The sequence below is a fragment of the Pseudonaja textilis genome, chromosome 12 (assembly GCF_049901715.1).
Source record: "Pseudonaja textilis isolate UNSWEBS1 chromosome 12, rPseTex1.2, whole genome shotgun sequence".
In the NCBI taxonomy this organism is placed as follows: domain Eukaryota; kingdom Metazoa; phylum Chordata; class Lepidosauria; order Squamata; family Elapidae; genus Pseudonaja; species Pseudonaja textilis.
The window spans coordinates 20,059,416-20,075,666 of NC_142001.1; the positions used below are offsets into that span (position 1 = coordinate 20,059,416).

General features: G+C 47.5%; 2 protein-coding genes across 2 annotated transcripts in view; one reads left to right on the forward strand and one right to left on the reverse strand.

Moving 5' to 3' along the window:
- The window catches only part of MAP7D3 (MAP7 domain containing 3), a 35,563-nt gene extending 31,934 nt beyond the window's left edge, over window positions 1–3,629 (forward strand). The window contains 3 exon segments of the mRNA XM_026716572.2: window positions 2–72; window positions 671–966; window positions 1,608–3,629. Coding sequence (XP_026572357.2) covers window positions 2–72; window positions 671–966; window positions 1,608–1,615 — 375 coding nt within the window. The 3' untranslated portion in view covers window positions 1,616–3,629.
- A 1,050-nt stretch (window positions 3,630–4,679) lies between these two features.
- FHL1 (four and a half LIM domains 1) lies at window positions 4,680–14,672 on the reverse strand. The gene is made up of 6 exons (XM_026716526.2): window positions 14,572–14,672; window positions 9,819–10,000; window positions 8,585–8,762; window positions 7,400–7,569; window positions 6,576–6,762; window positions 4,680–6,480 (listed from the first exon to the last, which is right to left on the reverse strand). Exons 1-6 carry the CDS (start codon window positions 14,591–14,593, stop codon window positions 6,326–6,328), a joined length of 894 nt encoding a protein of 297 aa, XP_026572311.1. The 5' UTR covers window positions 14,594–14,672; the 3' UTR covers window positions 4,680–6,325.
- Between the last annotated feature and the right edge of the window lie 1,579 nt (window positions 14,673–16,251).

Sequence of the window (16,251 nt, forward strand, 5' to 3'; positions counted from 1 at the left end):
AGGAGAGGAGGAGGAGGAGGAGAGAAGGGAAGATGGACCCTCCCTGTATTTCAGCCAATCAGTAGAAACCAGGTAAAAGTCTACGCAGGATTCCCTGTCATCCAGGGAACTGGACATTTTTGCTTCTCATCCAAGAAGCTTCTTCAGCTCTGACTGGATGGTGGGGAATGGAAGGATTTATATTCCTTGCAGACAGACCGGGTCATTTGCCTCCTTTTGGAGAGCCGTTGAGGCCACCTGGACGCTTATCTGTGTCCTTCAGGATCACCTGAGTGGCGCAAATGGATGTGGGGCCTTCTTGGAACTGTTGAAAGATACAACACAGTCCTTTCAATGATTCCAAGAAGGCTCCACATCCATTTGCGCTGCTCAGGGAACCCTGAGATAGACCTCCAAGTGGCCTCAACGACTTAACTGGAGAGCATGAGTGATGATTCTTGGCTATGGATGTGTCCCATTGGAGACTATGGACTATAATACACCCAGGGGGTGAGCGGAAAACCAGGATCAAGGCTGACAAGGAATGATGTGTCTCAGAGTCTGCTACACCCAAGTAGCACCGGCATGTTTACACCTAATAAATCCTCTTTAAGCTCTGAAAATCTGGCTAGAGATTCGTCCTTTAAATGGGGGTAACTCCCGGAGACTTGACCCCCTTTTCTCTTCCCAGTATTCCAGCCAAAGGACCGGTCATCGAGACCTCTGAAATCCTGCACGTGAACGAAGCCGACCGCTCCATGGGCTTTATCCCAAACTTTAACGGGAAGCCTTCCACGTGGAATTTCGAAGAAATCATCGATCTCACGGTGCATCCTAAGACAGGCAGGCTTAGTTCAGAGAGCATCGCGGCTGAGGTGCCAGGCCAGAAGTTAAGAGACGGCGTTCCGTTACCAGCAAGCCCAAAGCTGGCGTTTGAGGAGGACGGTGGCAGGAATCCCTTGACCAAACCCATTGAGGCGGCATCAGGTAAGGGGCATTTATCGCAGCCCTGAAGATGTTTCTTCGGACCTGGCCTGTTTTGTGCACCAGGTGTCAACTCATAAAATATTTCTATGGTCTTTTTAGAGTTGCCAACCCCAAAAAGGGTTGCAAGAAATAATTGGTTCCAAAATAGAACTTAAGCCTGAAAGTGTCCTTACTAGAGATAATCAAAGGTGACTATAAGAAAGACATTGAATATATAACAATACATATACTAACAGCAGGTAGAATAACGTATGCCCAAAATTGGAAATGAGAGAGTAATCCCACAGATAATATAAAGAAAATTATGGATTGTGCAGAAATGAATAAACTTACAATGGAATTGCAGGAGAAGGAAGAAAAAGAATATGATATGGTCTGGGAAAAATGGTATGTTTGGTTAGATAACAGGAATAAAAGATAATGCAAAATGTAAGTATAAATGATGTGTGTGTATATATGCGTGTATGTGTGTGTACAAGTATATATGTGTGTGTGTATATACATGTATGTATGTATGTAAATGACAACGGAAAAGTCAATGCCACAACTTACTGCAATCTTTCATTATTCTCTTATTTAATATTTTAATGTGTTGTTTGTGTATCAAATCAATTTCTACAAATTCTCTCCCTTTTGAACAGAACTGTGAACACTACAACCCGGGAAGGTTCCTGAAGGCCACGCCAGGATGCGCAGGGCTCCTCCAGGCAGGCAGAAAGGCCTCGGTTTGGGGAAAAAAACTACTTGTCAACTCCACATTTCTCTCCCGCAACAGCCCCTCCCCCTTCGCCGATCTGGCTTTGCCCCTTGAAGTGTCGCAAAGCAGGAAAGCCGGGGAGTTGTTTCCCTGTTGCTTTGTCCTCCCTCTTTAACGAGATTTTTGCTTTTTTTAAAACACAAAAAAACACGAAACAACCCATTTGTTCTCCTTTGGATGAATTGTTCCGTCCATTGCGGTTGCTCCTTTAATATTCCTCCCCGTTTTCGCCAGTAAACACGGCGGCTTGTACCAGAGACGTTAACAAGCTAGCATTCGCCCAGGATAACCCCCCCCCATCTGCAAGATAACACGGTTTAATCCCATGTATATTTAAAAAAAACAACAACCCCAAAACAGAGTCAATGTCACGCGTTCCCCCCTCGCGCTTGTTGTTTCGGGCGGAGCGACGGTTACATCGAATTTAACTTGAATATCTAAAAATGTAGCACCTCACTCTAGAACCAGTCCTTTTTGGGTCAGATCATTTCTCAGCTTCCAAACAAAATGAACACCAACCTCTCGATTGTCTCTACCAACACTTGAAAGCCAGCGCTTGTTCCGGATGGACGGGGGATTTTTCAACACTCAACAGGGCCCCCCCAAAGTCGGACAGCGCTCCATTCTGTTGCCTTACGCAGCTCTCTCTGGGGCCAGCCCCCTCTCTCCTCCGTGTTGCAAGGGGGGCTCAGTGGAGACCCCTCCAGCGAAGTTTGGCTCACCAGCACAAGGTGGGTGTGTAGACGAGCCCTGAGATCTGGGGTGTGTTTTCGCGCAGGGTGTAAGGAAGGAGGCGAGTCCTACAGCTGCAGAACCCCCCCCCCGAGACCACATGCTTTTAGGAGAGAGGGGGGCAGAACATCTTACCTTATTTATCTATTTTTATTCATCGACGTGCGTCCTAGTAGGTGGCCTTCAGTCACACCACGCTATGGCTTTTTCAAGCCATCGCGCACCGCGGCGTCCCTCTCCGGTTTGCCAAACCGAGCGTCCCTCCTGCTCTGAAATTCGTAGCAGCCTCAAACAGGAGCTCTTGGCAGCCTTCCCCCGCTCCCCGCCTCGGTCCTGTTGGGTGGGTCGGCGTCCCGAACTGCTAAACCACCCCGCGGTTCAACGTTGAACCTCCCCCCCCGTCCCCGTTAAGTGTTATATTTATGTGTGAACACAATAACCAGTATTAAACCCCGACTGAAGGTGCTCGTTCCTCTCTGAATTGCACTCCAGGTTTTTTCCTCTTCTAGCTTTAACTCACCGCTTGCCTCCGGCCGATGAAGTTGAGGCTGTGCGTTCAGCCCAGCAGCTCGATATATAGATGTTTTTTTTTTGCCTAGCGAAAGAAGGAATGAAGCTTTCTGCAAAGCCGTAGAAAAGAGAGCGGCCTTAGAAAGGCCCGCGTCCCGCTTCTCTCACCCCCTCCCCAGGGCCCTCCCTCCGCCCCCCAGTTCCCAATCTCTTCAAAGAGCTTTCCTCTCGAAACAACTGTGAGACCCCCCACTCCCCAGTTCCCCAAACCCCTTTCTTCTCTTGCAAAGCCAGCTCCTCAGTCTCTTTTCAAGCCCAGATGTTCCCCGTGAAGCCATTTCTGGGAACGCCTCAGACCTCTTTCCCTCCTCCGTTAAACTACCCAAGCCAGCCTCGTCCCCACAGGCTTTCTTCCCCCACCCCCCACATCCCCTCGCCAAGGTTTTAGAATGATTCCCCCCCATAGAGCAGTGCCTTAGGTGGAACTAACATATACTATTTTTATACAACATCTCTTGGGATCCCAAACAGAGACAATCATCCGAACACGCATGCAATGATGGCGCTCCTATTTTTTTTCTGCGCAAACTGAGACCCGTTGAATGCTTCGTTAGTTGTATGTAAATACGTATGCGCTGTTAATAAACTTTGCAATTGGAAGGGCTTTCTGGTGGCGAGTGGTTATTCAGAGGGGGAAGAACGCCCCAAAATGTATTTGGCTTTCAAAAAAAAAAAAAACCCCAAATGAATGGAAGTATTATCACTGAATGTCTAGGGAGATTTCTCAGTCATTTGGGTCCTGGTTGTCCCAAAGGTGCTTTTTTTCTTTTCTTCTAAAATCCATTTGTTCTTCAGGATTATAGACAGAAGAAAAAAGGAGGCGGGAAAAGAGGGGAAAAGAAGGCGTGTGTGATGACCCAAAGGGGCGTGGCACAAAGGCAACATAGTCAGATAATCCGTAGGAATCCCTTTATTAGCTCCAACTTTGCCCCCAATGTCCTGGTTACCTTCTGGCAGGAACAGCCTTTGGCTGCAGGGAGTCAAGTCCAAAACATGGTCAACAAAAACTGTAACTATAAGTCCAATCAAGGCAAGATGAGATAATTAATCCAGCAGGGCAGGAGCAAGAATTCCAGACATGAAGGCACGGCAATAATTCAACACACTTGGGAAGACACCAGGAACACAGATAACGAAAGACAACACAAGATAAACTCAAGTTTGTTCCCAGCAGCTGCTGCACTCAGCATGCATCTCTTTTAAACTCTCTTCCCAACTGCAGCTAATGAAGGGAATCAGGGCCCTTTCCTCCCCCGTAAGCCATGCAGCTCACGTTGCTCCCTTCTCCCTTCTCCAAAGCATGCCCTAGGATGAAGAGGGGGTGGGCCTGGGTCTTACTCTGAATTCCGTCTCCCTTGTTCTACCTCTGCCCAGCCGGACTCTGCCCTTCCCCAGTTTCCTTCACAGCCAACGGAGCCACACTCCCTGTCAGCTGTTCGTCTTCCTCCTCGGATTCAAGCTCTGATAGGAGCATGACAGCATGGTTTTAAAATTGAGGACATCTCAGTGAGGGTTTTGTGTGGTCAACCTCTCACTGGAGGATGGAAGAAGAGCAAATGTTTGTGTCTCAACCAGCTTCGAGTGATTTGACACCGTCTGAATTGCCCGTTCTGTATAGCAAAAGATAACTAGAAAACACCACGCCAAATCGAAATAAGCAGTAACTTCCTGTTTATTGGAGGAAAGGCCTTGGTACAAGAACAAGAATTGCAGTTATGTCACCCTTATCGTTGAAGCTCCTGTGCCGCATCTCGGGCTGAGAACGGTGCCCAAGTCGACAAAGGCCCGTTTGGGGGGTGAACGGAAGAAGCGATTAATCTGGCAGCTTGCTTTTTGCTTTCCAGCAGAGTTAAAAGTATTAAAATGGATGGCTAAATAAGGTTATTCTAAAGTCAGCAGTGGCCGTTCCTGGGAGTTTAAACACTGGTTAAAAATAAGCTACCTTTGATGTGCCTGCTCTCTGCGTCGGAGGCAAGGAAAGAAAGCGGGATTTTGCAATCTCTCATGTGGGTTAATATGGAGGCAAACCGAAGAAAAGCACCGAACGATTATCTGAACTAGCAAATTGTAGGGTGAAGTCAGATGGCCACTTGGATCAACAGGTAGTCCTTGCTTTACAGCCAGACTTGGGGGATCAGACTTGTGCAGAACAAGGCAGTTATTAAATGCCCCGTTTTACGATCTTTTTGGCCATGGCGTTTAAGCAAAACCACCACAGTCGTTAAGTGATCGTTGAGCGAATCTTGACTTTGCTTGTCGGGAATCATCTGGGAAACATCAAAACGGTCCCTAAACGAATGGTTGTAAGTCAAGGATTACCTGGGTTTCTTTCAAGAAAGGTTGCTTTCTCTGAAAACTACGTATTGGAAGAGCATCCGATGTTTGCTGCTTCAAATGTCTCAGCACCGACAAAGTCAATATTTAGGCGTAGGATGGATATTTGGGTAAAAGGCACGGAAATCTTTGAAGCTCTCGACAACATTGTGTATTTTTTTAAAAAAAGTGGTTGTGTTTACAAAAGTAATTTGGGGCCGAGCACCACTGAATTAAAAGGGTCCTTGGACCACAACCTCACAGCCGTAGGAGCCAAAAGTTGAATTAGCCAGTGAGAAGGCTGTTCCACCGATGCAGCGTTGTCTTCTCTATGGACCAGGAATGTTTTCAATGGATGTCCAAGAGAAGAGAGGTGCCTTCCCCCCCTGCCCCCCCAAAAAGAAGAAGAAGGTGCCCACAAGGGGTCTGTAGCAAGCTGAGGGCTCTGCACATCAAGAGAACAAATGGGCACCTCTTTATCCGGTCTGGTTTTTTCCAGCCACCAGATCCTTCCAAGCCTCTTTTTCTTTTTAATGGCTTTGCAAACGGGATGTACCCCAGGAAGGGAGATGAGGAATTGCTCTGAAAAAGTAGCCATGTGAATTCACCCTTGCGGAGCTGCTAGACCCCCTAAGTGGCAGGTGCGCAAAAGCCAGGAGTAGCAGCGACTCTACGTTGGATGTGTAAGATGTAGCCTGCCCCTCTGCAGAAGGCACGAGAGCAGAGCTCGCTACGGCAGTTAGTCAACCCTTTATTGGACATGACCTGCACAGGAATTGGGGAAAAGGGGAAGGGGGGTGGGTGGGGAAGAGCCTTAACATCCTTTAGAAAAGCAAAAAGAGGGGTGGGCTTTGGGGAGAAGGGTGGAAGCTACAACGCAAATGCCTAACAGCCTGGCCACTTGCAAGCCGAGAGAGATCTCCATGCTGTTTCGCAGGAAAAAGCTGAGCGGTTCCTGCGGCTTGCCCTTCGCTTGGCCTTCCTTTCTTACAGCTTCTTGGCACAGTTGGGGCAGTAGACTTGCTCCAGGTGGAAGACGAAGGGTTTGTTGGCCAAGGGGATGGAACACTTCTTGCAGTTGAAGCAGTACTCATGCCAGGAGTGGCCTTCGTGGCTCACCACGTTGGTGCCTTTTCCAAAGCCTGAAGAGAGAACATTGCATGGTGAGGGAGCCAAGGAAGAACCTTCCCACCACGTGGTCCGCCTAGAACCCTTCAGCGGGTTCTCCGTGGCCTACCTGTAATGGGGTTCTTGCAACCGTTGCATTTCTTAGCCACAAAAGACTTGTAGCAATCCACGCAGTAGAAGAGGTCTTCCACCGCAGTGAAGCGTTGTCCGCCCAGCTTCTTGGTGCAAGTGGCACACACAAAGCACTCGGCGTGGTAAGGCTGATCTTGGTAGGAGACTCCTCCGGAAGTGATGGCCTTTAAAAGCAACCAGCCAGACAACCATCAGTGTGGAGTTTGCAGAGTGGAATAAATGTTACCACTGAGCCCAGAATTCACAATAAGAATATATCTGCTGAATGAAACTCCACATTGGTGACAGGAAGGGCATCCCGCCAGTAACCACTCAGCTCCATTCAGTTGCCCAGACGCCACCCCGCAAGGGATTTTGGGGTCATTAAAAGAAAATGATGGTGATTGATCCCAGAATTCCCCAGCCAAACATGAATGATAGACTTGGAACAGGCCGGAAGGATCACCTAGACCGGAGTTTCTGAACCTTGTCAACTTTAAGACTTGTGGACTTCAAGTCCCAGAATTCCCCAGCCAAACATGAACGATAGAGTTGGAACGGGCCAGAAGGATCACCTTGACCGGAGTTTCTGAACCTTGTCAACTTTAAGACTTGTGGACTTCAAGTCCCAGAATTCCCCAGCCAGCATGGCTGGCTGAGGAATTCTGGAAATCGAAGTCCACAAGTCTTAAAGTTGCCAAATTTGGAGTTCCGAATAACTAAGGGACTTTCAACTTCATAGTCTCATATCTATCGATCAGAAACAGAGAGGAAGAAGTAATTGAACACAAGAAAAATGCAGCGAAGACGCCCCAGACTTACATTCTTACACTTCACACAATTCTTGGCAAACTTTTGCTCGTGGCAGGAAACGCAGTACATCTCATCTCCTTTGGGGAAGAAACTGGCGGTGCCAATCACTTTCTTGCACTGGCTGCAAATGAAACAATCCTTGTGCCAGACGGTCTTCTTGTACTCCACGTTCTGATCACCTGGGAAGAGAGAACAAAATAAGATAAATACATACATAAATAAAAATAAAACGGAAGGTCCAAGATGCAAGATCTCCAGGGCTGTGAACAACAAAACCTGGAATTGCCACTAGGTGTCCACCAGACCACGGGTGATGTCCCTGGAGAAGGCCCATGATTCTAAGCACAGGGGACTTTCCCACTCCAGAAATTGGAGAGGGGTCGAGCTATTTGCCTGCTTTCTTACGCCTCCAAAATCCTTTGCATCCTGAAAGTCCAAGTGAAGGAACACCAGGAGAAGGAAGACATGGACATCATCAGAAAATCTCATTCCTGCCTAGGATTGGCAGCGACAGGGCCTCCATGGTGCTCTACCGTCTGACTTTTTCAGGATGCCCAGACTGGCTTTTCACTTTTCAGGGAACTGGGTTCTCACGTTGCGTTAAAGCAGGGAAGGCAACCTAGATCCGCTGAAGGACAGCACAGCCTCATGGCTGTTCTCCAGATCTGGATGAAGAAGACAGGTCCCATTTGTGGATGGGGGGAAATCGGGTGTTTTAAGGGGTGAAAATGGGCACCTATTTTAAGGCCCCCTAAAACCCAACAGTGCAAAGAGGGGGTGTCTTGTTTGATCCTATTTATTTTGGGGGCACATGTGGATGACGTTCTCCTGCAGTTGGTCTTATGAAAGGCTCAGCCTGTTAATAAGGTTTAACTCTTGGATGAGACCCTCCAGAAATTCCCAAGTCTGTATTGTTATTTGGGGAGACCAACATTTGCCATTGCAAACGACAAAACTTTCCCAGGTGGAGGTGTTGAAGAATCAACCTCAACTCAAAGAGAGCTTACCTTTCCTAAGCCACAGCTGGCTGAATAAGCCACAGTGGGCAGGGTTCAGCCCAAAGAAGTCCTATTAGACCTTCCCACGATGGCTGAACCAGCCCACCTCTCCCCAAGGTAGAGACTGCTCCGGGATCAAGGAAGACGACACCCCCCCTCCCCCATGGAGGAGACCGGCCCCTCCTGGCACCCTCACCTGCCACAATGGGCTTCTGGCAGCCTTTGCATTTAGGAGCATCCTCGTTGGTGGTGCATTTGTTACACCACACCTTGTTGTTCTCCTTCAGCATGAAGGGTTCATTCACCAGAGATGTGGAACACTTGAAGCAGCGGAAACAGTTGTCATGCCAGTAGCGGTTCTTGAAGTGCAGCTCCTGAGAGAGCAAGAGAGAACATTTTGAAAGAGGTCTTTGTCCCAAGGGCAAAAGGGGCGGGGGGGTCTACACCCCAAACCTTTTGGGTATAGTCAATCCAGAGAGGAATCTGAGCTCAATCAATCCAGAGCAGAAATAAGATCTTCTGCACCAACAATGGTCCAAGATGGATAACGGAGCCATCATGGCTTCTTAATGAAAGGTTATTCCAATGGGTTAGGGTGTTGGGATATCATGCTTTCTACGAGGTGCCCCACGACTCCAGGAGAGTGGTCAGTAGGTGACAGAATCACTCCATGATTCTGCCATGGTAGCCAGCGGTAGGCAGAAAAGAATGGACCTTCTGCACTCTTTTTAATACGTTCTCCAAGAGGTTGCTTATTTTAAGAGGGATAGGATAGATTTTAAGGGACACAATGGGTGCGTTGAGCCTCTCACAAAAGCTTCCGGTCATGTATTTACCCTACGGAATCCTGAAAAATTCTCTGGAGTACAGTTTTGAGCTGAAGAAGGTTGAACACTTCTGATTGAGCTCAATAGGAACCCAGCTTTTGTGCCTCCTTGGAAATCTCTTGGATCATTTTGGCCAGAGCCACATATCACCCATTGTAGAATTAAGGACTCTACGTTGGTAGTTACGGCCATACTTTATCATGCTGGTCTAATCCAGGTTTGTGGATAGATGGTTTTTCAGCTTCCTAGTCTTAGATTTGGAGAGAGGGACAGGCGCAAGGTCATCCAGCAGACTTCAATACCTACACGAGGACTCAAATCTGTGTCTCCCTTCACTAGTGTATCAAACCAGCTTTCACACAAAGCAGAACTCAACAAACCGTACAATTGTAAGAATCCATTCCGATGAGCTTTATTATAATATCAAAAGAAGTCCATTCGGTAACACACAAGGTCCATCGGCCAACTCAACAGTCCAAATCTCTTACTCGGGCTGCTCTCTTGTCAAGAAAATCACACCATTATCCAAAGGACCCCACCCAGCCTGTACTGATTTGGGGGGCTGACCGTTGCAACTAGGGGCATTCCAGCTTTATCCCCTACCTTGGAATCAGCCCCAATGGGCTTCCGGCACTCGGCACAGGTATTGGCGCAGAACTTCTCAAAGCACTTGACACAGCAGTGGCGTCCTTCCTTCTGCACGTACTTCTTCCCGTGCAGTGCGGCGCGACAATAGTGACAGTCAAAGCGCTCGGACATGGTGCCCACGGTGTAGCTGCTGGGACCTGCAGTGAGGCAGAAGACAACGTGGCAGAGTTGAGGGCCGTAGGATGCCTTGGGCACCCCAGTGGGCCATTATTCAAGACAAGACAACGGTTGGCCCTGTTCTCACAAAGGGGCTGGTGCCCATCGGAAAACGGGGCCCAACCAAACCTGGCAATGAAGCGCTGAAGGTGAGGTTGGGCCCCAAAGAACCGTGGGAGATGCCACCTTCCCGTGGACTCTGTGGACTGTCTTCCCCCTCTCCATGTCTTCAGCAGAGAGGACATTATGAGAAGGTCCTTCAAAAGTCCAGCACTTCAGCTTGTTGGCCATTTCACTTCCCAACCCCTGACTCCGCCCCACCCCACAGCCACATGGGTTAAAACCTTCATTCTATCAATCGATCGATCAATCGATCACAGATGGTATATCCTTTGATTCGGGAACGTCTACATGTTAATGAAGCTGCTTCTGGTTGGGTTCTTTGCACAAGCCCAGCCTTGTATTTCCTCATTGTGTACCCCACTGTTGCTTGTCATGCTGACTACGTTCGCAATGGACAACAGCAGACACCACAGAACCTCCTTGCGTGGTTGAATCAGCACGTTGACACTCTCCTCGTGACAAGCTTCTCTGAGTATGACAGGATTAGCTCAGCATGACAAGGTGAACATAGTGGGACCGTGGGTTTCTTTTTTTTTTCTTTTTTTTTTTGCTCATGGAAGATTCATTGACATCTGGGTTGAAGACCAACCTGGAAGGTGGCCAGGTCCTATCTAGTGAACTGGGCCAGGCTGTGACTGGGAGCTGTGAAGAGGTATAAGAGGAAGCGGTCCAGAATCCCCATTGGATGGGATTCTGTCTACTACACTGTGTTTACACAGTGTAGCAGACACTATGTAGTGAGCACAATGGGGATTCTACTACATTGTGTCTGCTACATTGTGACTGCTACAACACTGTGCACTATAAATTATAGTGCTAACAGGAGACAATGAGACAATATTTTTTGCATCACCAGGGAGCGCTAAAAAAATCTCCCCGCTCCTTGTCTTCTCCTGATACTCAACAAAGCCACATCCACAAGTCAGCAAAGCAAGGAAGTTTCATTTAATTGTTCCTGACTACTAGAACAGAGCAAAACTGGCTCTGCCTCAACACACCCACATCCGATAAAAGGCCCCAACTGCTCTTAACCACATCCTTCCTCTCTGGTCATAAGGACCGGAAACTTGATAAGGCTGCTGCTTATCATAGATAGATTTTAAGAAAGGGGAAGTAGAAGAATAAAAGCCTGACAGATAAAAAAAAGAAGAAGAAGAAGAAGAAAGTCCTTGGACATGTTGTGTTATTGGCGAGCACAGAATTGGGCTGAGCTACTCCTGCGGTCTTCTGTGAAAACCATAAGCACCTTGAAAGAATAAAGGGGACAAGAAGAATGTGGCTGGCTGGAAAACATGGGAAGTTTCAGTCTCAGGTTGAGGAAGCCTACTGAATGCTCCCCCAAACTCAACCGGTTCTGAAAAGTTGGGGATCTCTGAATTTAAGAGCATAGCTGCAAGTGTCCTGTAGTTGTGCTTCCCTAGAGTCCACCTGACCAAGGTGCCAAACAGCTTCTGATCCCAAGAAATGATTTAATGACCACAGCATCTGGTTGGAGATGGAGGTCCAGAAGGACCCACTCCTCCCTTCTCTTGACCTGTCCCAAGCTTCCAACCATGTTCTTATCAACTCAGTTGGCCATCCATCACCACCCTCACCTCGCTGGTCAAATAAGGAACCACGGAAACACAAGAGCCGTCGTGGCTCCTTCTTTCCCAAAGTGCCATTTGCCCCGAGCTGATCGTTTGGGACCAATTTATGCCCTTTCTTAAAAGCCAGGCTAGATTCTAGACCTCCCGATGGGGCTCACCGTTCAACAACCGCCGTTCCTGTAACCATTCACATGGGGTGGTCATTGGGTCACAAGCCAGACACGCACATCATGACCAGGGAAGGCAAAGAAAACCAAGCTAGCAAACCTAGCCAAGGGTGTTAACTGCCAACTCATTCTTTCCCTCCGGCAGTCTAAAAATAGGGCAATTACCCCATTGTTTTCTTGACTCGTGTGCCCTTTAACTGGGTGACTCGGAATTTGGCCTTGCTATATAAAGGGTGTTGTATCATAGCAACAGGAGGACAGCCCACTCTCTCTCCCTTCCACAGATGGGAAGGGCAGGGCTGATCAGGAGAGCCCCCCCACTGCAGGATGTGCGCCCACAAAAGGATTCCTTCCAAGTTTTAGGGAGGCGGGGAGAAGGCACCACTAAGGGAGGTGAACTCTGTGGTCCTCCAACATGGAGGAGGAGGAAGAATGAATGGGAGTGTGGCTTCTTTTTTAAAAACAAAATAAATTCTGGCAAGCAATCGGAGCTGAGTTCACACGTTACACCAATTAAGCGGTGGTTTTGTCAACGGTGGTTTATTGAGTTGGCTGCACTGGGGCAAGTTTGCTGTGGGGTTAAGCCCGGTGGAACATCTAAGCCAAGTGAAAGTAGACCAGCAAGCAACCATCCTATGAAGATCTTTATCCTGGGAATTGAGCTTCTCACGGGGCTTTTCAAGGAGGCTGTTTCTGCTGGAATGGATGTTTTTTTTTTTAATGGTGCCCGTTGAGATTACGCGTTTTTCTTGCCTAATATTTTAGCTGCGTTTCTAAGCCATGGGATTTTTTTTAAAAAAGGAGGTTTTAATTGTCTTAGCCATGCCTCTACAAGTTTGGAAGAGCATGAGATGTGCGCATGAGACATTTGGGGAGAAAAACTGCAGACCTGAACAGACCCCCCCACGCTAGATTTACAGTCTTTCTTTGAGTCTCTCTTGAGGTATGGCTGAGAAAAAGGGAAAGCCCTTTCCAAGAGGAAAGAGAGAGAAAGAAAGAAGGAAAGAAAGAAAGAAGAAAGAGAGATGGAGAAGGAAGGAAGGAAGGAAGGAAGGAAGGAAGGAAGGAAGGAAGGAAGGAAGGAAGGAAGGAAGGAAGGAAGGAAGGAAAGGAAGGAAGGAAGGAAGGAAGGAAGGAAGGAAGTGCATGGCAACCTCAGAGAATGAAATATATTCTTTACTGAGTATCTAAAGATGCATTATTAATCCATGTGAGCAGAAGAACGGATGAAGCAAAGAATAAGATGCTCACTACATACAGCCCAGGGAGCAAAAAAAAATATATCCAACTATTCATTATTCACTATTAATGTTCACGTTAAAACAAGTTTCTAGCCTACAGGATTAAGAAGTTTGGTTCGGGAGTCTTTAAGGGGGAAGGTGGGTGGCCCTGCAGAAAAGTTAGAGCCAGCAAGGCCAGCAGTGGGGATCAATACTCAAATCAATGAATGAAAAGATGCCAATAATTGGGGCCAGGTACAGAATCCAGAGTCTCCTTGCACAAAACCCTGAAATCAAGTTAAACCCATGTTTGTGGCCGTCACAGACCAGCATAAACTGGGGCAGGAACACGTTGGTTAAAGGCAGGCGCTGAGGCATAAAACATACGGAGGGCTATCAATACGATTTGGAAGATCTATCAAATGTGGGGGGGTCAAATGAGAGCAACCAAAAAAACCGTCCCTTGCTAGCGGAAAAATGCTTCAGGACAGGAGCATTCGCTGTGCCTCCGTGCTGCTGGTTGGCTGGTCGTTCAAAATCTTGGCCATTCAGGTGTAGCATTTTGCCTGCAATCCCATTTGAAAATCCAAAATAAAACATTGTGCAGGAGGCATCTAACCCCGGACTGTGCCGTGTCATGTCGCACACACCCCGGTTTTCCATTTTAATTCCACCCCTCGAAGACCTTTTCTCTTGCAATCTGGCAGAGAAAGTTGGGGGGGGCTATTTTCAGAAAGGGGGCCAGCCAGAGAGAAGCTAGTCAAGGTGGAAATGAATCCAAACCCTGAACAACAGACCCTCTGGGATTTTCCGCACCCTGCAACCATGGTTAAAGAATTGGCTTTGATCGGCCTGAATCGGGGCTTTTTGTTTCTGAGCTCCCATTGACCTAACCAGGTAGAATAAAACGGCTGAAGGAAACAAGCCAGGATCAAGCCAGCTTTATAGCTCATCCGTCTGACTGACTGATTCTGTCTTAGCTGGGGGGCCCGTCTAAGACTGGATGTCTCCAGGGGTCAGGGGTTGAATTTCATTCAAGCAAAACTGCACAAGATTTTTTTAAAAAACCGCTTCTTCCAAAATCCTCCGTCGTCAGGTTTGTTTTTCTTATTTTTAAGAGCGGTATAGAAGTATTTTAGTTTTTGGTTTGGGGGTTTTCTTTTTTTGCAAAAAGCAAAGAACGATCACAACGTAGGCTAAGCACGCCTGCATTCAAACTCCAAAAAGAAAAAAGAAAAACTCGGTGCAGAATCCTTCTCAGCGGCCTTAAGAGCTTCCTGCGACTTTCTGAAAACCCCCTTCCCAAATCCAGGATGAGGGACATTCGGATCCAGGAGGGCTGGCCACCGAAGCAAATGTGCTCCCACAGGTGACTTAAGCAGCTGAGGTGGCATTATCTATTCCCACCGTGCCACACCGGTTCTGGTGCCCCCGCCACCCCCCCCCCGGTTACCTGAGTGCCGGTGGTAAGCCATGCTGGTGGAAGGGTGAATCGGACTTGTGGCCGGACTGGATTGAGAGAAGGGAGCTGTTGGACGACCTCCCACTCAGATCACCGGCATTTACTGAAGACAGGCTATTAATACGGGGGGCCAGGGCTTCCCACAGATGTCCACACCCCCTCGCCCTGGCCTGTGGACCTCGTCCCACTCAAAACATCTTACCATTTTAGGAGATCTCGAGGGAGAAGAATAGAGCCGATGGAATGAAGTGCCTGCTACATATAAATACCTGCCGACTTCAGGCTCCAAAACTCTTTAAAATGCCTGAAGGAACCTGAGACGCCAGAATCGGCTGCAAAGACTGGCTGGGCTCAGCATCTTGAAGAGGCTACACACCACATAATAAAAGATTACTGATGGGGGGGTGGGGCTGACAGACCCCTGGCCCCGCGGCTGGGCAGGCGTGTGTCATGTGGACCAGGAGGAAAACTGGGGGGGGGGGGGAGCTCCTCAAAGCATGGGCTCGGGGCCCAAGAGACACCCCCACGCACAAATGTTCACGTTGAGGTGTCTAATCGGACTTTGAAGACAATCGGCCCTTGTTTCGTTTTAGTTGGCTCTAAAGGTTAAAGGAGATGAATTCACCCAAGAGTTTTGAAGGAGCCCAGTGAAAACAGGGCGGTGGCTCTGATAGATGAGGCAGATAACAGATAAGAAGACAGAGAGATAGATGATAGATGATGATAGGTAAGTAGGTAGATAGATATAGAGATGATAAATAGATAACAGGGAAATAATATAGATATATAGAGATGATAAATAGATAATGACAGATAGATAAATATAGAGATGATAAATAGATACTAGAGAGAGATCATATAGAGATGATAAATAGATAATAGATGATATAGAGATAAGAGATACAAATGATAAATAGATAATAGAAAGATAGATGATATAGATATAGATATGATAAATAGATAATGATAGAGATAGATGATATAGAGATGATAGATATAAATAGATAATGATAGATAGATACAGAGATGATAGATGATACAGATGGATATAGAGATGATAAATAGATAATGATATAAATAGAGATGATAGATAGAGATGATAGATGATAGATGATAGATGATAGATGATGAGAGAGAGAGAGAGAGGCAGGCAGGCAGACATGGATACATATCACAAGATTAACTGGCAACAAGGTAGAATACAAACTAAACATCCAGACCCCATAAACTCAAGGCGACAACATCTGAAGACATTTGGGTCCCAACTGCTGAACACAGGCCTTAAAGTTCACCTACTGTTAGTCATCACTGAGATAATAGCCCTCCACAAAATTTGCTGTGACCTCTGAAATTGCCTCTGATACACATGGGTTTCCAACTGGCCATTGACCAACGTCTTGAAGAGGGTCTCTCAAGGCATCCAGGCCATTCTTGGTCCTTGCCCAGACTGGAAGGGACACCCACATGAACTCATGCTCCGGGGTCAAAAGGGGTCTGCAACACGACGCATAGAAAGCAGGCGGAGCTTCAAAGCACCATCTAGACTTTGTGGGGGGCGTTCCCTGCAGACTTCTTGTTGGGGAGCCGCTCTTCAAGTCTTTGAAAACTCTTCCCAAGGTGAGTCCTGGAGAGGTCCTCCAGACTGTCCCATTTTGCATGGCTTCATTGCAG